Here is a 25,823-nt window from a genome sequence, read left to right as displayed (position 1 = left end):
AGAACCACTCACAGACTGATTAGAATCCTGCCCAGCTCTCTCTTCCTTCTCAAATAAGAGCCGGAAGGCAAATCCACGTTACCAAATAATAAGGACAGACTAAAGACCGAAAGTTAACTGACAGGATGGCTTGATTCTTCCTATATGTGAATAGTCACATAGAATTGACTAAAACTGGAGGTTTTAGTCAACTGTCACCTATTTTAGGAATGAAATACATGGAGTAAAATTAAATTTTGGTCATTTTTTTTCAGTGTTTACCCCACTAAACCTTGTTTTCTCATATAAATCATAGAAATATCAAATTTCTGGGACTCTGATTCCTACACTTGAGCGCCAACAAAGAAACGACTGAGTTGTCGTCGGCAAGGGGACTTTGTGGGACGTTTGGAAACCTAATCAACCTGAGGTGAAGCAGCATGACCTCACTGGGCTGCTGTGCAGACGACTCCACTGATCTGGTTTCAGTTATTTTCATGAATAACTGCTATTTAGTTATTTTTCATATACTGGTTACACCAATTCATTCTTGCTCTTTTAGTTATGATTTGGAAGATGACCGGTTTTGTAAGGTCAGGCAACGAGGAAAAACAGCAAGCCAAAGGGGCTACTTCAATTATCACAGGCAGTCATTACACAAGACCTGAACCAACATACTGCAGGGGGCACCTGTGAATTTTCAACGAGGCGAAGGGACGCAGGGGGAAGGGTCTCACCTAACGGGTTCCGTTCTACTCCCCAGAGTTACTGCAGTCAGCCTACTGAACACAGCTGTGTTCACAGAAAGACTCCGCTGTCTTCACTGTGTGGATGTTGTTCTTGTTTTGCACCAGGATGAAATAATGACCATTCTGACCTCCCGATAATCTTGTACTTCTATAAATACTGATAGAAATACCACCTTTTCATTTTAGGAGAATGAGCTATAAGCTAACAAAACAACTTTTTAAGGATTACTAGCCTAGACCGGTCTGGGGGTTCACTGAAGGAAAGGCTGCTCCAGAAGGTGTGTTTAATTTGCTTTTGCCCGCATATTTCAATTCTGTCTTCGTTACTGCTTCTCTGTGCCTCAGTTTCTCCACCTATGAAATGAATACAGCCATATATGTCCCTGGAAGAAGTGTCAAAAGATTTTAAACAGACAGCAATATTTACAGGTAATACAGTTTTATTACTTTAAAATATCAATATCACATTTCTTGTAAAGAGCTGCTAGTTTTGGGGGGCATTTTGCTTGTTTTTAAATTTTATTCTGTGGCTAGGGAAAATACCATCCCTAAATCTAAATATATGCCATGTGGTACAGGATTTGAGTGAGGACATCAGTACGAACTCATGCTCAGCTTAATATATATACACATACAGAAATAATTACAGATATGCACACATCCATGGGTTCATATACACACTCATTTCCTAGCTCTGTCTGCTGGGCGGGTCTGGAAGCAGTGACTCCTCAGGAGCAAGGAGCGCATCCCAGTGCCCAGATCTTGGTGTCTAAGTCCCACTGGAAACCATTCTCCAAGGAAGGGAACCAGGGCTCCCTGGAGAAGAGGCTGATTCGAGGGCTGGGGCTATACAAGATGAGCCTGAACCAACTTTCCTACTTTCTTGTTAGAAAAGCATGGAAGTGCTCAAAAATCAAAAGGATGGGACACGTCAAAGACACAGGAGCCAACCTGACATAACTCCCAATAGCCAAGCCGGAACGACTGAGCAACAAAATAAATATTACCCAAGGTATAAAAGAAATACACGAGTCCATACTGATATAAATAATTGAATAAATAAACGGGCGAGAGAGAAATCTTTCTTAAAGAAGAGTTCCAAGTACTACATAAAGACACTCCCCCTTCCAGGAGGCGGAACATAAATAATCTTGCCCACCTCCCACCGACTGCACTTGGTGACAGGCTTCCAAAGAACAGAAGGATGGAAAGGGACACAGTGCCTCTACATGGAGGACCCAACAGACACCACCTGACCCAGCGCCCAGAGTTAACACAAGCCCACAGCATTCAACGCTGATACGATGCGGCCAGAAGAACCTTTCAGCCGTGGTTTTCTTCCTAAAAATCCATGACCCCAGTTCAATCATGAAGAAAACATCAGAGAAACCCAAACTGAGGGACCGTCTACAAAACACCTGACCAGTCCTCCTCAAAACTGTCACGGTTATGAAAAACAAGGAAGGACTGAGGAGCCGTGACGTGAGAGCAGAGCTAATCGGACCCGATGACCAAATGCAATGTGTTTTCCTCCTGGGTCCTGAGGGGAAAACCAGTACAATCCAAGTCAAGTCTAGAGGTTAGTTAACAGCCATCACCAGTGTTGGCTTCTTAACAAATGTTTCACAGTTCCGTAAAACGTTAACGTTAGGGGTAAGTCTCTATACTATCTTTGCAACTTTAGTGTAAATCTAAAATGATTCCAAGTTAACAAGTTAAAAAAACAAACATGTTAACATATAAAAACAGCTTCTACTGATTTCTGTATAATTTATAACCATGAATTAAATATTTTACAAAAACATTTTGAGTGTGTCCTCTCCAGAAAGTCAATGCTGCCAAGAAAATCCATGAATTTATGATGTTACCTTTAATTTATTAATTCATCATGTCAGGTATTTCAATAGTAAATATTGATAAATATTAAATATTGATAATGGCTTATAAAACTGTACCTTTTTAAAAGTCTGAAAAGTATCACTTAAGGGTTCTAAACATTTAAAGTGGAGGCCAGTTTGCTCATTTGCTCACCTGGCCATGAGGGTTACACTCGCCTTGTCAGACAGAGGACACGCCTCTGAGCAGAACAGCTGCCACGTCTCAGTTGGTGAGCTACTGGGTTCTCAGCAAGGAGAGATACTCCATTACAAATGTGGCCCTTTCTCCAGAAAATATTTTTCCCTCTTCCCAGGTCTGCCTGTAATGACTTAAACAGAACCACTTCCCCTGTTCCTGTCTTCCTGACTTTCCAAGCAGTTTTTCTTAATAACTTTGGTCAAAGGTTACCCAAAAGATATATACGCTTGGGATCCTGGGCTGTAACCCATAACCCATACAATGCTCTGATGTGTGTTAAACAACTTTTCATTGGTCTCATTAAATCCATCTTTTCTCCAATTTAGGCAAAGGTTGCAGCAAAAGACGATATCTGTCATATGAGTGGTTCATAAATTGGGAGTGGCTGTGCTTCCGAATTTGGTTTGCATCACCTTCTAGGCACACTACATATACCTAGATACCCTGGATTTTGGTCCCCAAGAGGTCACCAGCTGATGGTTCCAATTTTACAAGAGAAACAGACATGGAAACCTTGTTCTTGTAACTGGTCCTGTCATTAAAGAAGTATGACATTCATATACTCAATGGGCTACACAAAACGAGTAGATTATGTGTTAATTAAAACAGAGAAAAAATAAAGTCAGATCCTTCCAGGCATAAATGTATACTTGAAATTTTATAGTAAACAAATATACTTCTAAGTGAAGACCTCCTGATATTTCCAAATAAAATAATGTTGAACATACTATTTGATGAATTTTACGTTGACCTCATTTTTTGGGTAAATATGGTTGTGAAAAGTGAGTTACAGACTCTTTCTTTCAAAATTCTCCCCTTAACACGCACCTCTTTCTGACACTGGTCAAGACAACAGGGCCCACTGGGAGCAACATCCAGGAAGATAACCTCCCCTTTTTTCTTTAGTTTGAAGTTTTAATGTCAAAACAAGGTCTTAAAATAATCCTTTCACAAAAATAAGGCGGTGTTATGCTGTAAAAACATTAGTTCTTTGTCACTGGGTACGTTCCTCCGTCCTCAACTGCTATCACCACCTGTCAGCATCTTCTTTAAAGATCAGTTTTCTCTTCATAGCGACACCTACACGCGGCACGCTGGCTGTCCAGGTACGGCTTGCAGCCTAAGTGGATGACACTGTCAAACAGGAGCTCCACTGTTGTCTCACAGGCTGCAAAGCAAGAAAGCGCCGTTAGTGCTGGGCAGATGCAAACCGTCGCGCTCTTCACGTGCACGGTAGGAGACAGCACGGCATCCAGCGTGTCCTCAGTGGGCACTTAACCCTACGTCAGGTTTTGAAAGGCCTCCCAAACCCTGCAAACCAGTAGCGTATACAAAGTTTCAGTTTCAGCCTCTCTGCCACATATCTACTTCTTGTTTGCATGCAACTGTTCAACCCAACTTTTTGCGTTAGACAAACTAGTGTCTCTCTCCATAGCACTGAGCAGGTCATCACTGTTCATTTTCTTTTCATCTGAAAAATATCACCAAGAGAGATGCCTGATAACACTAGTAAGTTTGCACTTGAAGGAAAGATTTTTAGGTGCAGAAGAAATGAAGGTTAAAAACAGAAACCTCAAAACATTTAATTATGGCCAACGGATTCTAAGAACTGACCACACATTATTTAAGATGCTTAAAGTAAATGGGCCCTAGTCTCTTTCTTTGACTACTACCCAGATTTGGCTTGGGAGGGGAGACAAAGGAAGCAAAGGTATTTTTCCTCTGGTATGCTTTTTAAATTTTTTTTTAATTTCTTAAGAGACCTGGAACACCCAGGTAAGATGATCTCAATACACGACCCTTAAAGAGACATACCAGACCGCCTTTTAGTTGTTCAAATACTTCCAATTTCAAATATTCATGTTAAGGAAGAAACTTTTCATTACAAAATCTTGACACTTTCAAAGTTCTCCCAAAGACTTTGCACACTAAGGAGCACAACCACCCGCAGAAGTGGAAAGGTGGTGACGATTCCGTGGGAGACGGACAGGAGATTGGTCTCATCGTCTAGCAACACCACCGTGTCCTTAGCTCAGAAAACAGGAAGCATATCCATCCACGCTTCAGCTGGACAACCAGCGCACTTCAGCGGAAAGCACGCAAGTGACTCAGAGGTGCTGAGTTCCAGCTTCTCCTGGAGCAGATTTCTCACTTGACAGCTATAACTAGGATTTCAGAATCACACCTATAATATGAGACTATCTGGGGAATACTGTAGTTGACAGACATAAGTTTTAGAGTCAGAAGTGCATTACCTGGGGCAAGTTACTTCTTTCTGAATGTCAGTTTTCTTCCTTGAAAAATGGGTATAATGCCACCTACTTCTTTGCATTTCTGTGAACATCCATGGAAACATGTCTAAAGCATCCAGCACAGCGCCTTATGGGAAGTGCCAAAAATGTTAGTTTCTTTCCTGCCCCTTCCTTCTCATCACCCCTTCTCTTCTGACTTTAGGTATGTGACAGTACAGAAATCTTGTGGCCAAGAGTATCTGCACAGGGATTTGTATCTCCAGCACTATTTCATCTTACCCTCAGGACAACTCCGAGATGGATATTACCATTCTCGCTTTATAAACGAGGACACAGAAGCCCCTGTTCCTTTACTGTCACCATGTATCCCTTTATCGTCACCACGTCAGTCCTCCTAGCAAAGCACTGAACCTTGGGGGGGCCCTCCTGACAGAGATACCTATGAAAAGACAGAGTTAAGACTCAAATCTTCTAGAATATCCTACTCCAAATCCAATGTGCTATCCTCTTAAAATTCACTGGATCCAGGGTTTCAAAGCTTCCAACTCCGGATAGTTAGAGAAACACTTCAGGGTACAAGATGTTGGATGAATTCTTCTCCGCCTCACATACCCTCCTCCTAAGGTTCTCTAACACTTTTTACTTCTGTGACTATAAATCATTTTAGATTACAAAATCCTTAACTCCTCGTGTCAGAGAATAGAAGGGCCGTGCACAATAGATAAGGTAAGATACAGTGGAGGACTTCCATTGGTAAACCCTGTACGAAGACATGAAGCATCCAGTAAAGCTTTACAAACCGCACTCGGGCCGCCCCGGGTCACCTCACCCTGCACGTGCTGAGCCAGGCCCAGTGTCTTCTGCACTCGGGCCGCCCCGGGTCACCTCACCCTGCACGTGCTGAGCCAGGCCCAGTGTCTTCTGCACTCGGGCCGCCCCGGGTCACCTCACCCTGCACGTGCTGAGCCAGGCCCAGTGTCTTCTGCACTCGGGCCGCCCCGGGTCACCTCACCCTGCACGTGCTGAGCCAGGCCCAGTGTCTTCTGCACTCGGGCCGCCCCGGGTCACCTCACCCTGCACGTGCTGAGCCAGGCCCAGTGTCTTCTGCACTCGGGCCGCCCCGGGTCACCTCACCCTGCACGTGCTGAGCCAGGCCCAGTGTCTTCTGCACGTCCCGGCAGATCTTTGAGAGGCAATCCTGGAACTCCTCATCGCAGTCGTTCTTGCTTTTGCCGCAGGTCTCATAGCAGCGGTCGTGCTGGTTGCAGCACTTCGTCAGGGAGGGGATGCCGATGTTAAGCTGAAAGAGGCGTGTGGATGCATGACTGGTGGGGAAATTCCAAGCTCCTCTGCTGAAGCACCCCGCACTCGCAAAGACGGAGAAAGGAGACGGCGACTGCTGTACAGCTCACTTCCCACGTCCAATCTGCCCACGAACGTTTCCCACGCCACCCTCTCTGCATCACTGTCCTCCGTGCCATCCCCATCAGTCCGTGCTCTCCCCCTCAGCCGTGCCCCAAAGCTGCCTATTTTGCAGTGTTGAATATGCAGTTACCTGCCGCTAACAGACCCAACTCCCAATCGTCCAAAACACAAACCATAGTTTTAAAAACAGAAAGGTAAGGCTAGGAGCATAGAAAAGATTCCTCCAGGGGTTGAGCAAGCATGGTGTTTGGATATTCCAAGTACTTTGCACCTCCTCCCCCAACAAAATGTACTTTATATGAAATGTTACAGAAAACCTTTAAGCTCCTACAACTCCAAATTTTGTTCTTGTGATTTAATCTCTCAGTGTTCGTCCATTCCCTAGAGATCCCGTTCCTTCCAATCTATAACTTATCTGTATTTTAAATAGCTTTATACTGAAAACTCATGTCCAGGAATCACTCTCATAAACTTTTTCCTCATAACACTTGGCTCAGATCCAGCCTCCCCTACAGCAAACACACAGCCACCCTGCTCAGCCTGGTTTTAATATAGAAAATATTATGCTTTATCTATACTTTTTGTCCTAAGTAGTACTATTTATATCTTCCAAACTTTTAAACCATGTTTGTCACATTAGAAAATATCATGTAAATGGTATTAACATCTACAAGATTAAAAAATAAAACATGAATTGTACTCCCTTTAGCTTTGCTAGGATTTATTAAATGTTTTAGCTATAAAAGAATATAATAAACCTGATCACTGTTACAACAAGCAAAATTATTTGTGAACCTGAGAACATAATGATAGTCTTGCATTATCAACTATTACACAGCCTACCAATCATAAAACTTAGCAGATGAAAAATAATACTTACATGAACACCAAACAGTGGAGAGCCACATCCATTTGGTGGGGAGGGTTTATAACCATAACGTGGGACAGGCTTAGATCCTATAAAATAGAAATGGTATCATGATTAATTTTCAACATGATAGAAAATACATATGCAAAAAAGCAAACAATGTGCTAGACCAGCCTTTGAAATATTTAACATTGGGATGCTGACATAAGTGAATATGTCTTTATTCTGATGAGCATTAAGAATGCTAACTTGTCTACCTAATTATTTTTATTTCTCCTGTGCTGAAATAATGCACGAATGGACACACAGACACATATATGGAGGTTCATAAAATGTATGGGGGTTCATAAAATGTAATCATATTTGTAAACCCATACCATACAAATACACAAAAGCTTATCCTGGACTTCTGGAGATTTCAGAGGTTACATGCCAGACTGGGTCCATATACAGGAAAGATAAATGCACCCTGTTTTCCTGAACATTCTAAAACTTCTATTTTTAGGTTAAAACCTATAGGGCAAGAAGTGTATCTTCCCAACCTTGAGCCAATGCACCAATGCACACAAACCTCAATGACTATCAACTAACCAGTGTACTCTGCCAGAGCCTACAGCTAAGGAAGACAAGGTCATCCGATGACCATCTAATTACCATTATAAGGCATGACGGGACCACACATTCTAGTCCAGACTCTAGCCAACCATTTCACAAATATACTCTTTTACCAACTAAGGAGAAAAGTCAGGAATAAAGATAGCTTGGTGAAATACATTACTCCAGTTATAGTCTCCCTAATAGCACAACGATTCAGTAACGAAAAGAGATGACATCACAGCAATCCCAAATGCTGGAAGGTACCCCAGAAATATCCCTCCTCGTGTCATACAGAAATCACAGCACCATATGGAACAGTCACCTACCCTCTCTCTGAATGTTTCCCACAATCCTCCTAAAATATCAAGAAACAGCCTATTCCACTGCAGAATGGCACAAACCATTAAATTCCTTTTCCTGTTTTCTTGTAAATTCTACTGTAAGCAATCCTCTACCCACCAGGCAACAGAAAACAACTCAATTCCCTATTTTATATGATAATCCTTTCAAACATTTGGGGCTACCATTTATCTTTACTTCTAAAAAGAAAATATCCCCAGTTATTCCAAATACCACCCGGCAGTTGGATACTTGAGAGACACAAAGTACTTCAACTTTCATTCAACTAACATTTATTACTAGGAGACTTAAACAAAGATAAGTTTACCCTCCAAAAGTGAAGTGAGGGGGAGAAAAAAGCAACCCTTCCAGCAACCAGCCAGCAAAATAAGTAACCCACTCCAGGTAATCATGTAAAAATGGTTTGAGGGAATTGCTAAGATTCACAGGCTCCACAAAGGCGAGTGGGCCGAGCCTCAAGGGAGTAGCCCCACGAAGGAGGAGAGTTACAGCTGCTCCACCCCGTCCGAAGAGCACTGTGTGCAGAGGGAACGGTTACGGTGGACCCAGGAACGAGGAGGACGACAACAGAAGCCGGGCTTGTTTGTCCAGCGCTGTCCAAGGAGGACTGTTCTGGGCCCCTGGAGATGAAGGTAAATGCCTCAGGCCATCAGAAGTGAGTCACTGTGATCCTTCAATTCCGCCTTCCGTCCTTCAGTCTGAAGAAAACTGTTCATGATTTGGCTTTCCACTTGAAAGGGCCTTCAGAGGGAGGATATAGTAACCATCTGGATGTCTACTGAGCACCTCAAACTTAAGATGTACCTCCTGACATTCACCTCCAAACCTGCGCCACCCACAGTTCCCTCTTCTCAGGTAAGAGCAATTCCATCCTTCCAGGTGCTCTGGGAAAAAGTCTTAGCCATCTTTGACACTCTCATTTTCTTATATCCCACATCCAATTCAATCGCATGTCCTGTTGACTCCACCTTCAAAACAGCAGAATCTAACCACTTCTCACCACGTTCACTGCGGCCATCCTGCCTCACGCCCAAGGTTACTGCCATAACCCCCCATCCTCCTTACTCCGGTTTCCGCACTCCGCCCTACCTCCGGCTAGAGTCCAACCTCAACACTGAATCTGAGGGATCCTATTAAAATGTGTGTTAGGTCAAGTCTTTCCTCTGCCAAAACCCATCCATGGCTTCTCACCTTATTCAGAATAAAAGCAAAAATCCTTCCCACATCTATAAGCCCTATATAATCTACACCCCCGCCCCCATCTTGTTCTGACCTCGTCTCCTTACTAGTCTCTCTCTTCACTTCCTTTCTTCCTCACTCCATCTGGTCACATCTGACCTCTTTGCTGTTCCACAGACACTCAGGTCTGCTTTTCCTCTGTGTGGATGCTTCCTCCTGGTAGCTACACAGTTACTCCTCTACCTTCTCAGCAAGGCCTTCTCATTTGTAGCACATATGACCTTTGAACACACTATACCACTAACCTACATATTTCCTTTCTCTCTCCCCATACTAAAGTAAAAACTCCTTGAGGGCGGGAATTTTGGTTTGTACCCCCAGTGCCTAGAACAGTGCCTGGAATATGAATATGGTTAGGTTCTAATAAATATTTGTTGATGAATGAATGAATGAATGAATGATTGAGCGAGCAGAGGACCTGGAAGGCCGATTCTGATAGCAGCTACAATGCTCATTATAAATAGATAACCTGGTACTGCTGTCTACCCTAGGTCTCTCTTGAGCTTGGTGAGCACTCATCAGTCTCCGAAGCCCGATGGCCTCAAGTCTCTCACATCTCTTTAAAATGGGGCAGCCCAAACAGAACCCCATTAGGTATGGTGGGCCTGTTTTGAGCTGGATAACGTACTTGTATTAATACAGCCTAAGACAGTTAGTATATGTTTCAGCTATCTCACTGTTGAGATACATCACACACCAGGAAAAATACATCAGTTCTTTAGAAAATAAATTCTTTAATATCTACTGCTAGAGGCTCAGAACTTCTGAAATTTAGTTTGTGAGCCTAAATACTAGATTGTAAAACTCTGTCCTCTTAGTTTTAGTACATCATTCAGGACTATTCAACATCTAGAGCTATTCACCCAGCGTTACTTGCTGCTCCCAGATATTCACGAACTTGAGACACAGATGTCAGCCAGGACAGAGCTCCACAACACCCCCCGATAGATGAGCCTTCCCTACAAGCAGCCACGATGTCATTAACCCAACTCTTTGGGTAGACCACTCAACCAGCTGTGACTTCACCTAAGTCAAGTTTTATCCAGCCTACATTTTCCATGGGAGTATTATTAGAAATTAAGCACATGACCAACGGCTTTCTTTGTCCCACCACACTAGAAACTTCTTCACCAAAAGGGAGGGAGGCTGGATCAGCATTATATTCTTAGAGAAGCCATTCAAGCACCTTGAAGCTTCACCACCAAGCTCTCTCTAGTCAGTGGTTTTAACAATCAACTGTTTAAAATGTTTAGAAATTTATCTAGCAATAGACATGAAGCAATGGGTCCAATTTTTAATCTTAAAACCAGTACAATAAATATGGCAAAGAGTCTTCAAAAAGTCTGCAGACAGGAAAAATAGTGTATCTACTGCATGTATTTTTCAGGTTAACAACTAGACTTACTGCTTTAAATTCACAAGCGTATCACCAGAAGAGGGGTCTAGAGGTTGACACATTTGGGGCATATTACTTGGAAAACTAACCAACCAGCTGTTTAGCCTGTTTCCAACTTTTTGGATGCCCTGCACATGCCCCTCTGCCAGTCTGGATTTCTGGCACCTCTCCCTTTTCTGCGAGGACCAAAGATTACCACCCTCAGACAACTGAGACGGGCCTGGAGTTCTAAAGGTATGTGGGTTTCTAATCTCCTCAAGTATCTATTTATCAGGAAGATACTTCCCGCGATGTTGTATATTCATACAACAGTAGTACTTTTATTTCCCTTCTCTTTGTATTACATATAAATCCATGGACTTTTTTCCGATTTCAAGCCTATAAAAACACTTAACATTTTTCTGTGAGTAATGATAGTGATACATGTATGTGTGTATGTTTTAACATATATATATATTTTCTCATTTTGTAAAAGGTAATTACCTTTGAACTGGAGAATGATCAGAAGCAAATAAAGAATGAAGTTTGGGGGAAAAAACCCCACAGAAAAACCCATGCCCACTAGAGGAGGATAAAGAGGAAGAGAGAGAATCCAGAGAATAAGCTGACAAAAAGGAAAGCAGAGGGATGAGGACGGAGGAGGTCATTGTCTCAAACAGGGCCAGTGCCTACAACTGCCCTGTGGAGAAGCTGATAACACAGAACAATAACCCAGACCTACAGCAGGAGAAACCGCACAGTAACACGATGAAATAAACGCTGGTAAACCGGCTCCTCAGCACAGGCAGCAGAAGGGGCCCATGTTTGGTTTTTGCTTCTTGTGCTAATGTCACTTCCTCACAGAGGCCTTCCCTGCTCACTCCATCTAAAATAGCGCCCCTTCCCTTCCACATCCATTCTATACACCCTTGGTTGGCTTTACTCTTCTTTCTTTTATCAACCAAATTAACATAATGAGTCAGTTTCTACAAGGACAGGAACTTTGTATTGCTTACAAAGAAGATGCCAGGTACACAGTGGGCACCCAAGAAACTACAGGATGAAAAAAATGGGAAGCACTCCTTGCTGAAATTGTTCTATATCCTCAGCAAAACAACAGGAGAAACAAAAAACCCCAGAAAACTGGGAAGTAACTGGTTTCCTGAAATATTCTAAGTGCTTTGAAGTTCTAAATTCACCTTTAAATTGAAATAATTATTTCTGAACAAGATACAATATATAGAAAGTTGTTTATTAAAGATTAAGTTGATACAGATAGCAAAATTACAAACGTATTAACATTATTTTAAATGCTGTTACAGATGGTGTTATAAGCTGCTGAACATTAAACAAAATTTAGCATTTCTACTGATGCCAGTTTACAAAGCGCTATGACCTGAACCGTGTTCCCCCCGAATTCCTATGTTGAAACCCTAACCCCCAATGTATTTGGTGACGGGGTCCTGAGAGGTCATTAGGTTTAGATGAGGTCGTGAGAACAGGGCCTCATGATGGGATCAGTGCCCTCATAAGAAGAGAGGCCAGAGAGCTTGCCCCCCACTCCTACCCCCACCCGCAGGAGGACACAGCAGGGAGGCAGCCTCAGCAAGCCAGGAAGGGAGCCCTCACTACAGAACAGTGTTGGTCCAACCTTGATCTGAAACTCTCCAGCCTCTACAACTATAAGAAATAAATTCCTGCTGTTTAAGTCACCCTTACGGTATTTTGCTATGGCAGCCTGAGCAGACAAAACGTAAAGCAAGCAAAAACTCCCAACAAAAGAAACAGAGTTAACCCAAAAAGCCATGACGTACTGGGGCCACTGGCCCCCAAATTTGTAAGCAGACAGAGGAAGCTAAGAAAAAATGAGATGGGAAGGATTTAAAAAACAAACCAAATTCATTGTGCACAACTACACAGACCTACCAGTCACTGACTTCACCTCCTGACTTAAGCAACTACTCCTCTCTTGATACGTGATGTATTATCATTTGTATGGACAGCTAAAATCTGAAGATTTGCCTGGCCTGAGACAAAAAGAGTTCTTTTCTACATATTTTTCTTTTTTTTTTCTGCTTTATTTCCCAAACCCCCGCCCCTGAATACGTAGTTGCATATCTTAGTTGCACGTCCTTCTAGTTGTGGGATGTGAGACGCTGCCTCAATGTGGCCTGACAAGCAGTGCCATGTCCGCGCCCAGGATCCGAACCCCGGGCCACCGCAGCGGAGAGCTCGAACTTAAGCACTCGGCCACAGGGCCGGCCCCTCTACATATTTTTCTTAATTTGATGTAAATACTTCCAAACAGACCAATTTCTTTCACTTGAAAGACAACGAAGCAGATGAGAAGCCTCAAGAGGCGGCTGCTGGGTCGCCAAGGTCCCACCCTGTGGTCTGCAGGGAACAGTGCAGACTCCCAGCCTGCTTTCCCAAACACAGCGGCCTTTAAAGTCATGACATTACTCTCCACAGGGCCCTCACGCTACCTTAGTTTCCAGTCCAGTCACTTTCCTGTTTTTCTCCAACCTCCAACACTTCCATTCCCATCTTCTCTCCCAGCTATGGCCCTGATTCCTACTTCACTGAGAAGAGCGAGGCAATGGGAAGAGACTTGAGCATCTGCCCATCTGGCAGCGCCTCAGCCACATCCTGTACCTCTGCTCCTAGTGACAGGGCCAGGCTACCCGCGCTCCTGGCCAACCTCTCCATGTACAAGGACCCCCTCCTCTCACCTACCTAAGGATGTAACTCCAACAATCCTTCCTCTCTATGTACGAGGACCCCCTCCTCTCACCTACCTAAGGATGTAACTCCAACAATCCTTCCTCTCTCTGTACGAGGACCCCCTCCTCTCCCCTACCTAAGGATGTAACTCCAATAACCCTTCCTCTCTATGTACGAGGACCCCCTCCTCTCACCTACCTAAGGATGTAACTCCAACAATCCTTCCTCTCTCTGTACGAGGACCCCTCCTCTCACCTACCTAAGGATGTAACTCCAACAATCCTTCTTCTCTCCCTCATCAGTGTTTTACTCTCTACTGAATCATTCTCAAAAGCATGCAAATATACTATTATTTTCTCTAATGACCAGAAAACATTTTTCCACGGTCTCCCCTATTGGAGTTAACGTCCACGGAGTTAGCGCCAACTCCATCCTTCCAAACATTCAGCCCAAAAACTTTGGAATCATTTTTGACTCCACTCACTACTTACAAGCCATGAGCAAATCCTTTAGGCTGTTCCTTCAAAAAACATCCCAAATCCAACTGCTTCTCACCACTTTTATTGCTACCAATCTAGACAAAACCACCAGCATCCTTTGTCTGAATTCCTGCACCTGTCATTCTGCCTCCAATCCTGCTCCCTCACCCCTCCTGAACCCTTTTATTCCCAGCGCGACAACCAAAGGGATCCTGTTAAAACATAAGTCAGTGAATGAACTGATGACTTATTCATAACTCTAAAAGATTTTACGAGCCAATTTTGCTCTCTATTTTTCAAAGGAAATCAAAAAGTTTTCTTCCTTAATTCTTTGCTGTCAGGGAGAAAAAAGTTAAAAAAAATGGTGACCATGAAATCTATATCCCTCCGTAACTTTACTAAAGTAACTCTCACTAAAGTCTTGTCCCCACCGTAGGAAGGACGGCCAGAAGGCAGCAAGTCTCCATAATTCCAGCCCTTTCGATAAAGCAAGGATAACTGAACGAAACAAGTCTGTGGCCTTTAACCTGACCACCCTAGCCTTAAGTCTTAGCTCCCTGACCTCTTTAGGGCAACTATAAAACACCCCTTAATCACCATGCTCCTCTGGCATCTGTCTGTTTCTATTTGGTTCTGACTTGGTCACCTGCATTCCAAAATAGAGGAAAGGCTGAAACAGTGTTCCAAGGAGACTTCTCAAGTAACAGCAAATAAAGAACGATTTTATTACGGTGGAATTAACACGGTGACCTGGAACCACAGTCCAATGAGCAGACTGTATTTAGCCAGACAGAAAAGGATTTCCACTGAAGCATACCATTTCCTAAATTCTCAAGTTCATTTGTGTTTTTCATGCTGGAGACCTTGCTCTTAATAAAGGAAATTCATATATTGGGACTCACAGAATGGAGGCCGCCCCAGTGGTCCAGCCCACGTCTCAAATCTAAACCTAAGTCAGCCTGCACTTACGGGAAACGCCTGGCTGTTCGGGGAAACCTGACAGACACCAATCCCAACCCTCCAGCTCAGCTGTAGCAGGCTCCCTTCACCCCAGGAAACAGCACCTGCTGGTCTTGCCAGGAACCCCGCCTGCTGGCCAATCAGGGCCTGCTTCCTCACTGCCTCTGCTAACATACTCTAAACTGGCTGCTGCCCCAAATCCACTGCTTGTGAGGCACTGCACTCTCCCAATCCAAGGGCTGAGGTTCCTTAAATAAGGGACATCAAACTTCTCACTAAATTGTACTGTTTTTGTCATCTGACACACTAAACTCCAAACGGTAAATGTAATGAGGCTCGTGGAAGATAAAAAAGATTAAGTAAAAAGAAATATTAAAATAATCATTTTAATATGATTAGTGTCCATGCAACTTCAGAGATCTTTTAAGTGTAAATGAACCCTAAGGACCCTTGACTCACAAGAAATTGGTGAAGTCTGCTTTCCCGTCTCAGCAAATGGCTACCACACCCTTCCTCTGGCTCAGGCCAGAACCTTCCAAGTCATCCCTGACTGGCCTTTCTCCTCAGGTCCTGCACTCCTGCCCTACCCTCCACCTGGAGCGTTCTTTCCCCAGATTATCAGTGTCGCCTTCACCACTTCCAGATTTCTTCTCAAACATTATCTTACTAGTGAAGCCTTCCTTAAACAACCCATTTCAAGGAGTAAACTGCCTCCCGACACTGCCGCTACTGTTTACTCTGCTTTCTCATTCTGGAAGCAGTGGCACACCAGACCTACATATAACGTATATTTGGCTTATTTTCCTTGTTCATTAGTTTACCAACTCTCTCCGGGGAACCAGAATGCAAGCTCCAGGGACAGGAATTCTGTTTTGTTCACTGCTGAATATCCAATTAGTTGACACATCAGAGGCACTCAAATATTTGTATAGCGAATGGGGATGACTAAATCAAACCCTGCCATCTGCCTCAGGAAAGGCAACCATTTAACCTTCAAACTACAAGGACGAAAGCATCCTTCCTGATTGCATACTGCTGGTAACATTTATGCATAAATTTAGAAAGAAGCGAAAGAGTCATCGCTTCATATGTACAAGACACAGCTCACTCTTTTTCTTTCTTTTTTTTTTTTTTGAGGAAGATCAGCCCTGAGCTAACTACTGCCAGTTCTCCTCTTTTTGCTGAGGAAGGCTGGTCCTGAGTAACATCTGTGCCCACCTTCCTCTACTTTATATGTGGGACACCTACCACAGCATGGCGTGCCAAGCGGTGCCATGTCCGCACCCACTAACCCCGGGGCCGCAGAGAAGCGAAGGTGCGAACTTAACCGCTGCGCCACTGGGCCGGCCCCACAGCTCATTCTTTACCTCCATTAACAGAAGACTAGAATTATTTTGAGAATTACAGGCAGTAAATGGCATCACGGTTTTGCATGACATAGGCTCCTTTCAAATTCATCTACATACAACCTGACTTTACCATTGAAGTCATTCAGTTCTCTTTTATTTTGAGCTGCTAAGTATGAAATTAACTAGGCCCAGGCCTTGTCTGCTCTTACGGAAACATGATCTCTCAAGTACTCTTAGCATTTTTTCCAAATGCTAATTTCCAAAGAGAAACCCAAGGACTTTATCTGAACTATTACAACACTGATGCATTCAAAAAAGTCAAGGGCTTCAAAAGAAAAATCTCTGCCTGAAAAACCAAGTTTATTATTACCAAGGATATCACCAAACAAGTTCTCAGATTCAAACAGAATTAAAGTTAAAAAACATAAAAGGCAAATCAAAAGAATTATAGTAACATTAACCAGCAACGAGGCGGCGGCGTCACCGATCTCCAAGGAAAGAAAATTCCTGTCAAGTCACGATGCACTGATTTTCTAGATGAGCTATAAGAACTCTTTCTCAACACCACAGTACACCAAAACCCTGTGCAAAGGTCGCCATTTCTTTTCTGCAGCGTTGCATAAAAAGAATTTAAAGCTAATTCTTGAGAAAGTTAAAACGTCATGACTTTAAAGTTCTGGCTGTTTTGCACGTCCAGCTGACTAAAGGCGCTAAAATGCAGAGCTAAAATCAGCCTGTTCCACTCCATCCTGAGCATGCGCATGGCACGAAGTTCTCAGGCCACTTCGTGCATTTGCAAAAAAAAAGTAATTCGGCAGCAACGAGAAGAGAGCGGAGAGAACCCACGGGGACGACCTCTCACATTCTAACAAGGGTGGTGCGAACGCGGACCTGCAGCCAGGTTGCTCAATCACTACAGCCGCGGCACTCCAGCGGGGGCTGGGTTTTCCGGGGCCAGAGGACGCCGCCGGGTCCGCCCGGTGTCCACCTCCACCCCTTCTGTCCCTCCCCCGCGCCCGCAGCCCGTCCCCTCCCGTCTCGCCCTCCGAGCCCCCATCCCCCATCCCCCGTGCGCCCCCTCGGGCCCCGTCCCCCATCCCCCATCCCCCGTCCGTTGCCCCGCTCCCGGCCCCCCATGCCCGGTCCGCCCCCTCGCGCCCCCGCCCCCCATCCCCCGTCCGTTCCCCCATCCCCCGTGCGTCCCCTCGGGCCCCGTCCCCCATCCCCCATCCCCCGTCCGTTGCCCCGCTCCCGGCCCCCCATGCCCGGTCCGCCCCCTCGCGCCCCCGCCCCCCATCCCCCGTCCGTTCCCCCATCCCCCGTGCGTCCCCTCGGGCCCCGTCCCCCATCCCCCATCCCCCGTCCGTTGCCCCGCTCCCGGCCCCCCATGCCCGGTCCGCCCCCTCGCGCCCCCGCCCCCCATCCCCGTCCGTTCCCCCATCCCCCGTGCGTCCCCTCGGGCCCCGTCCCCATCCCCCATCCCCCGTCCGTTGCCCCGCTCCCGGCCCCCCAGGTCCGCCCCCTCGCGCCCCCGCCCCCCATCCCCCGTCCGTTCCCCCATCCCCCGTGCGTCCCCTCGGGCCCCGTCCCCCATCCCCCATCCCCCGTCCGTTGCCCCGCTCCCGGCCCCCCAGGCCCGGTCCGCCCCCTCGCGCCCCCGCCCCCCATCCCCCGTCCGTCTCCCCGCCCCTCACCGTCGCGGCACTTGTACTGGCACAGCCCGTCCTCGCCCCCCAGCAGGTCCAGGGCGGCGTTCAGGTAGGTGTCTATTTTGTGCACGCCGTTCCGGATGGTCTTGAGGGTGGCCCTCCAGTCGGTGGCCTGGGCCTGCTCCTGGCCCCCGACCGCGGCCGGCAGGAGAAGCAGGAGGAGCAGGGCCATCCGCGCCGCGCCGGGCCGCGCCGGCCCCGGGGCTTCTCGCTGGGCGGCCGGCTCCACGCCCACGCCTCCTGGCCGCCCGCGAGCAGGGCTCCCGCGGGCGCACGCGCTCTTCCGGTCGGCGGCGCCTTGTGCGCCTGCGCCGGAGCTGGGCGCGTCCGAGGGCAGGGCGGGGATGCGGGGCGCGGAAAGGGTTGAGGGGGCGGGGCGCGGGCGCGGTGCTGAGCGAGGGGACGGGGCGCCGTGCGGAGCGAGGGAGCGGGGCGGGGGTGCTGGGCGGGGCGAGGGGGCGGAACGCGGTGCAGAACGAGGGGGCGGGGCGGGGGGCGGAGGGCGGGGCGAGGGGGCGGGGCGCGGGCGGAGTAGGGGGGCGAGGGGGCGGGGCGCGGGCGGAGTGCGGGGCGAGGGGGCGGGGCGCGGGCGGAGTAGGGGGGCGAGGGGGCGGGGCGCGGGCGGAGTGCGGGGCGAGGGGGCGGGGCGCGGGCGGAGTAGGGGGGCGAGGGGGCGGGGCGCGGGCGGAGTAGGGGGCGAGGGGGCGGGGCGCGGGCGGAGTGCGGTGCGAGGGGGCGGGGCGCGGGCGGAGTGCGGTGCGAGGGGGCGGGGCGCGGGCGGAGTAGGCGGGCGAGGGCGCGGGGCGCGGGCAGAGTGCGGGGCGAGGGGGCGCGGCGCGGGGGCGGGGCGTTCTCCCGGCCCACGTGGTGGCCGTTGCGTCCCAGAGGCTTGCCACCCTGCTTCGGGGTAGTAGTGTCCGAGGATACTAAATACCGGAGGGGTAGTTCTAACCAAGTCCCCGTGCCTGGGTGTCATCCCCAGGGTCCGAGTGGCAGGGGCATCGGTATGTTTTAAAAGCTCCCGGGCAGTGGGACCGTGCAGCCAGGTGGACATCCCCGTGACCTACTCTGACCTGTGGGGATTCAGCCCAGCACCCTGAGGGGCGAGCTTTCCTGGGTGTGGATGACAGGGGAGAAACGCGCTCCCCTAGGCCCCTGCGGCGAGCGCTGCGGGGGTTCCAGCGGGATTTCGCGTTTGAAAACGTGATTGTGCTGGAGACGCGGGCCGAGTCCGGACCTCACCCCGCAGGGCCAGGCTCTGCAGTTTCCCCGCGTCCTCGCCCGTCCGCCTGGCCCGCGGTGGTGCTGCCGGGGAGCGGGAGCCGGGAGACGTCAGCCCAAGGCTGTGGTGGTGCCTGGTTTAGACTTTCTGGAAGAAGAGAATGGTTTGACAGTAAAAACTACAAATTTTGTTCCCTGGTGAGGAAGAAGCAGTAGTGTACGTTTGAATGCAGTTAAAAAAGTTTTAAGGAAATCAGTTTTCCTAGTCAAGGTATTTTGTAACTTGATAGCTCCAGTGACGTTTCTCTGTATTTTTTCCCAGTGCTGTTCCGGATCCTTAAATAACAGTTGCAGTCATTTTTACCAACCTATAAATACCTGGTTATCTTAGTGTTCCAGCCGTTTCCAAGCATTTTACAGTAGGATCCAGGGCAATAATGCAAGTGTTGGGAATAAGTGCATTCTTTCCGTAAGGATTACCGATAAATTCTAGTTTGGCATTTTGTGTTTGTTACAAGTCTCATGCGTTTACAGTAAATGTGCATTGCAGAGTTTGTAAGAATTACATCCCTCTATTGAGAGCTTCTCCGTGCCAGGCACTGCACGTACCCGATTCTCACATTCACTGCACCGCTTTATAGGGATGCAGCCCTTTGGGCGAGTTAGAAACTAACAAGGCGTCTGTCCCTTCCTGCAAACGGATGTAGCCCACCCCGAGGCCGGGTTAGTGGGGGACCGGCCGGGCTTTAGCCCGTCCTCAGACCCTCAGACAGGCGCCCTGGGGCTGAGAGCCACTCGCACCACAGTGGAGGAAGAGGAAGGATATACCAGGATGGTATTATCTTCGTCTTACAGCCAAGGAGCCCAGGTACAGAGAGGTCGTGTGACAGTGTTCAGTCAAACCAAGGCCTCTTTCTGCCATCACGAGATACCACAGATTTTTTTTCTTAATTTTTGGATGTCGCATTTCAACACGTTTGGAAAAAGGAACATAGAATCGTTTTCTCAGCTTTCTGGAGCACTGGTTTCCTCATCTCTAAAGGGTGGATGTTGGACTAGATTACCTCTGAGGACCACCTGGCTCCACCACCTGAACCCTTAAACCAGGCTTGTTTCTTTCAATTCTTCCAGAGAAATTCCTTGATTCAGGAATAAATAGTCCAAAAGAAAACACAGAATGTAGTGAGTTAGCCTGGTTCCAGCCCTCAGTTAAGGAAGCCCCAAAACCTCTCCATTTACTCCTTGGTGATCGCGTCTAATTTCTTGGACCTTAACTACAGCCTCTGCTCTGAGGACTCAGATTTAGTCTTCTCCATCCCATCTCTCCTTAGGGATTAAATTCTCAAAGTCCAGTTCCTCTGGCTGATAGAGCTGTTTTCTTTTTCTCTCAAACAAATCTCCTTTTCCACTCTGTTCCCCATGGGAATCACCACCATCCTTCCAGAAAACAAGATTCTAAGTTTTATTTTCATGTTCTCTTCATATTCAGTCATTGTATATTTGTTGTTCTGCTGCAGTAAGTCCAAGATTTGACTTTTTACTTTTAATTCCTGATGTCAGATACCAAGTTTCGGCATTGACCACAGGACCAGCTACACAATTTGCAGGGCTCAGTACAAAATAAAAATGCAAGTCCCTTTGTTCAAAAATTATTAAGAATTTCAAGGTGATGACATGAGAACATAAAAGCAAGTGTGGAACCCTTCTGAGTCCGGGGCCTTGTACATCTGCACAGGATGCATGCCCCTGAAGCCATCCCTGAGGGACCATATCATTTAACTTCTTCTGGATGACCCACTTCCGTCTTTTCTTCCTAATAGTTAGCATTAATGTTTGAAAAGAGCCTTCTTTATAGGACGCTTTCATCTAATCAGCAAAACTGATTATTATTGTGACAGACACTATTGGTTGCAAACCCACAGCTGTCTTCCAGGTCTTTCCTGCTGGCACATGGCTAATTTGTTTATATGTACTTTGACTGTGCATGGGTAGGAGCTGAAGCCAGTTAGGAAGCCAGTTAGGGTGTAAGTGTAGCCGCCCCTGATGCAGGAAGGGTTAATAATCACTGGAAAAGGCTTGCCAACAAACTGTGACCTGGAGGTGAGAAGGCCGGTTAGCCAATGACGGGTAAGACCTCCAGGGGGAGGCAACCTAAGCCAGGCACAGTTGCCCGGGGGGCACAGATGGAGACACGATATTGGGAGCAGGAGGGGCCGTTGCCTAAGAGGCCTTGCATGCTCCGAGTTAAAAATATACGAGCACAGCAAAAACATGATAATATCAAAACAGAGGCCGAGGGAGGGCTCCTTGAGAAATCACTAAGAATTCTTGGCATCCACTGATTACATTATCTAGAACACCTGTGTATGTTTAACAGATGTAAGCTATGTATATATTGAAACGCTGGTTATGATAAACTCAGAGTGGCCATCAGCCTATCCTGGTGTGTACGTTGGATCACAACACCAACAGTAAGAAACTCAGTAAGACGTAATTATGGCTGGGCCCAGGGAGGGAGCAGTGAAGGTGTGGAAAGTGGTCATATTCTAGATGTAACTTGATGATAGAGCCAACAGGATTTGCTGATGAATTGAATATGGTGTATGGGGGAAGAGAGGAATCAAGGACCACATTGAGGTTTTGGCCTAAGCAATGGGAAGGACGCAGCATTCTCACTAACTGAAATGGGGAGGGTTGCGGAAGGAGCAGGTTTGAGGGAAAATTTAGGAAATTAATTTCAGACGTACTGTGTTTGAGAAGCTTGTTCTGAGTCTGCAGTTCCGAGGTGGGATAAGGACTAGACATAAATTTGGAAGTTGTCAGCATAGAAATGGCTTTGAAAGCTGTGGGATTTGATGAGATCCTGTAAGAGTGGGTGTATGAAGAGAAGCAGAACAAGGCCTAAGTCTCAGGAGGTCAGGGAACTGAGAACCAGCAAAGCAGCCTGAGAAGGAGCAGCGCATGCAGCAGGAGAGTGCATATACCCTCGGGTGTCTAAGGCAGGACCAACCATCACCGCTGACATGGAGGAAGGTGAGGGCTGGATATTGACTGCTGGATTTAATAACTTGGGGTTATTGGTGAACTTCACAAGAGAAGTTTTAGTGGAGTACTGGGGACAAAACACAGTTGTAATCAGAGGAAGGAAAAAAAAGGAAGAGGAATTGGGAAAAGCAAGTATAGTAAAGATTATCAAAACAAAGTTACAAAACTATAAAATATGCTATATTTGTGCTGATTGTGCCTTGGAATGGGATCTTCTAGGTGGCTAACGTTGGGCTGTATTTTCTAGACAGATCTTCACGGTACAGTTATAAGCATAGTCCGTCAAGATATCCCTTCTGGAAACCCCTAATGGTCCCTTCACTGTACATGGACATCATGGAACATGATGAAATCAGAAGTAAGAATGCAAAGTTTATTGAGTTTAATGTAACATATTAACTCAGAATGCTTGGAAACTAGAATATTATGCAATCCTTTGTGTTATTTGAAATAACACAAAATCAATAAAACACAAATGATCAAGGGCAGTTTCTAGTTTTCAGTCTTTTCCAGTGTTTCATCAAATGGCCTCAGCAGTGTTATTGGGATGAAAGTAAATGCCATGTGGGGAAACAATTGCAGCCATAAAGATCAATCCTTGCCCAGGCTGGAAGGTTATTTTCTAAAAGGGGCTCAAATTAAGGGGAAATATGTGGTAGGTTCCACCCTCTGCCTAAGAAAATCAGTGGCATGAGTAGCTTTCAAGCTGGGGACAAAGTGAAGGACAAGAGATGCCCACACCAGCTCTGCGAGCATGGGCTGGTTCCATGATGTGTTGAAGATAATGGCTCTCCTCTTGGGAAGGCCTACCATCAGGTAAATTTGATCAGTGTCTTAGTCCGTTCTGGCTACTATAACAAAATACCACAGACTGGGTGGCTTATAAACGACAGACATTTCTTTCTCACAGTCCTGGAGGCTGGATGTCCAAACTCAGGGCGCCAGTGTGGTTGGGTTCCAGTGAAGGCCCTCTTTCGGGTTGCAGACTGCCAACTTCTCGCCGTGTCCTTACATGGTGGAAGAGGTGAGGGATCTCCGGGTCTGTCTTATAAGGGCACTAATCCCTCTCACAGGGGTTCTGCCCTTGTGACCTAAGCACCTCCCAAAGACCCCATTTCCTAATCCTGTCACACTGAGCATTAGGATTTTAACATATGAATTTTGGGGGTACACAAACATTCAGACCATGCTAGTCAGGGAGAGAGATTTTCCAGTGATCTTCCTGGGTAGAGTGTGGGATTATTTGGCACACAGAGAGGAAGCACTGGAGAAGATGGAAAGGAACCCGCTTAGGTGAGATGGCAGGGTTTTAGGTCATCAGGATAAATCCAGGCGTGTGGTTTCTCTAGACAGGGTTTCTGGCTAGTTCCAAACTTCTGGTTGATTTTTGGCTTCATGTTATATACGTCTTCCCTGGATCCATACAGACACCACAGCTTCAAAATAGCCCTAACTAAACCTGCTTCTGCTCCTCTCTTTCCTTCATACCTGCAATCAGTGGCAACACCAGTCGCCTCATCATCCAAGAGAAAACCTGGGAATTTCCCTAGACTCATATCCCTCTCTCTAATGCCCTGTCATCTATTCTATCCCCAGATGCCATCTGTTTCACTCCCTGACATACCTAGAATCAGTGCCGTCCTCTTTAAAAGTGCCATGCTTTAGTTTCTACCCTCATCATTTTTCATTTGGATTGCTCCAATAGTCTCTTAACTATCTCCCCTGCCCATCTCACCCCCTCCAGCACATCTTCCTAATGCCTCCAGTGTGAACTCTGCAAGTCTCTCAGTGTGCCAGCTCTTTGGAATGAGGCCCTCTCTAGTCTGGCCTGTTCTCCCTCTCTGGCTCCCCAGCAGCCCCCGGGGCTCCAGTCCTGGTCTGGCCTGTCCTTCGTGTCCGGCTCCTCAGTGGCCCCTGGGCTCCAGTCCTGGTCTGGCCGGCCCTTGTGTCTGGCTTCTCAGCGGCCCCCCAGGATCCAGTCTTAGTCTGCCCTGTCCTCCCTCTCTGGCTGCTCAGCTGCACCCTGGGCTCTAGTCACATGGAAGGGCTCTCTATCCTCTTGTGTGATTGGCTCCTCGAGCTTCAGGGCCTTTGCATTTGCATCTTCCTGGAAAGTTCTTCCATAGTTCAGATTAAGTTCCCCTCTGGGAAAGCCTTCTTTGACACTTCAGGCTGATCTACGGGTCTCCCTTGAGTTTTCCACACCATTGTACGGGGCAAAGTGCAGCTTTATAATTTATTTTCCCATCTCCCTTGTAAGACGGTGTGCTCTGAGGCCAGAGTGAAATGTAAGATGGTTGCAGAGCTCCACATCTGGTGAGCTCTGTTCACTGAGCACCTGCGGGAACGAGCTTGCTGCCTCTCAGAAGCAGCAGTGGCACAGGGTCCAGCGGTAGTGTCCAGTGCGCAGCCTCTGCAGTACAAGCTGTGCATGGAGCCTGGGACCCGAGCTCGTGGTGGTGGGCGTCTCTGATGGAGATTCTTACCGCCATCTTTGAGCATTATTCCCAGATGCATCGCCTCTGGCTTTCCTGGAGATTCTGTGAACCACATAATATCTTTGAATAAATCTATTCTTCCAGTAAACCAATGAGGTTAGCTTCTGTTGTCTGCGCTGAGGAGCCCTCACACAGACCTCTAAACTGGGGAATCCTGGAGTCAGATCGTCCCACTCCTGCTGTTCCCGGTCTCTGCCACATGGAGTCACTATGGAGAAGCTGGCTCTTCACTCTTCTGGCCCCAACGCCGGCCCACTTGGCTGCCAAGCCTCCAGGTCCCAGGTCACTGTTCAGACTTCTTGGTGTGTCGAGGGGCTGCGATGCCATTCCTTCCTAGCTCAGCTGAGGGTGCATCACATGCTGGTTTCCCAGCTTGCCGCCCTTCGTCCTATTCTCTTTTCACCTCATGCACAGATATCTTTCCAGGTCTGCTGGATCAGGACAAGGTGTTGGTTTTAAAACATGCCACAAATTCTTTGACATCCCTCCCATCAAGAGATGGATTCTATTTCCTCCTCTTGAACTTGATCAGGTCTCTGTCATGTGAGTGAGGCTAAATGACTTCCAAGGCTGGTTGAAAAAGGCCACTCAGGTTCTGCTGGGACACATGTCAGGGCTCTGTAAGAAGTCTGATGCCCCTGAATTGCCATGGTGAGAGCCATGTGGAGAGACCACAGAGAGGGAGATCTCAAGAAACCCAGCGTGAGTCCTCCCAGCCCAGACTGCAGATGTGCGAGTGAAGACACCTTCAAGACGGCCCTTGCCCTGGCCCTGTCTGAGGTCAACTGCATGAGAGGATGGAAGAACTGCTCTGCTGAGCCTGGCCCATCCCCAAATGCATGACCAAAATAATAAACAACTGTATTTAAATCACTAGTTTTGGGTTCTTTCTTACACAGCGACAGGTAACCAAAAACT

At 47.1% G+C, this 25,823-nt stretch overlaps 1 protein-coding gene and 1 long non-coding RNA gene across 2 annotated transcripts; one reads left to right on the top strand and one right to left on the bottom strand.

Annotated features, from left to right (window-relative positions):
• Window positions 1-1,150: 1,150 nt before the first annotated feature.
• PLA2G12A (phospholipase A2 group XIIA) lies at window positions 1,151-18,558 on the bottom strand. The gene is made up of 4 exons (XM_070611738.1): window positions 18,127-18,558; window positions 7,362-7,438; window positions 6,191-6,356; window positions 1,151-3,972 (listed from the first exon to the last, which is right to left on the bottom strand). Exons 1-4 carry the CDS (start codon window positions 18,311-18,313, stop codon window positions 3,854-3,856), a joined length of 549 nt encoding a protein of 182 aa, XP_070467839.1. The 5' UTR covers window positions 18,314-18,558; the 3' UTR covers window positions 1,151-3,853.
• Window positions 8,835-11,068, top strand: LOC139082079 (uncharacterized). Its single transcript, XR_011537791.1, has 3 exons — window positions 8,835-8,938; window positions 9,045-9,161; window positions 10,933-11,068. It is a non-coding gene; the product is annotated as an uncharacterized lncRNA (long non-coding RNA).
• Window positions 18,559-25,823: the final 7,265 nt, after the last annotated feature.

The sequence above is a fragment of the Equus przewalskii genome, chromosome 2 (genome assembly GCF_037783145.1).
Source record: "Equus przewalskii isolate Varuska chromosome 2, EquPr2, whole genome shotgun sequence".
NCBI classification, from domain to species: Eukaryota; Metazoa; Chordata; class Mammalia; order Perissodactyla; family Equidae; genus Equus; species Equus przewalskii.
The sequence above is the reverse complement of the archived record's forward strand: the minus strand, read 5'-3'. Positions and strand labels throughout refer to the sequence as shown.

Excerpts from the sequence above, each read along its gene's own strand:
- PLA2G12A (XM_070611738.1), bottom strand. The coding sequence starts at position 18,313 with ATGGCCCTGCTCCTCCTGCTTCTCCTGCCGGCCGCGGTCGGGGGCCAG. Across the intron at positions 7,439-18,126 it reads CCAGTACAAGTGCCGCGACG|GATCTAAGCCTGTCCCACGT; the intron begins GTGAGGGGCGGG and ends TCTATTTTATAG. Across the intron at positions 6,357-7,361 it reads CTCCACTGTTTGGTGTTCAT|CTTAACATCGGCATCCCCTC; the intron begins GTAAGTATTATT and ends CGCCTCTTTCAG.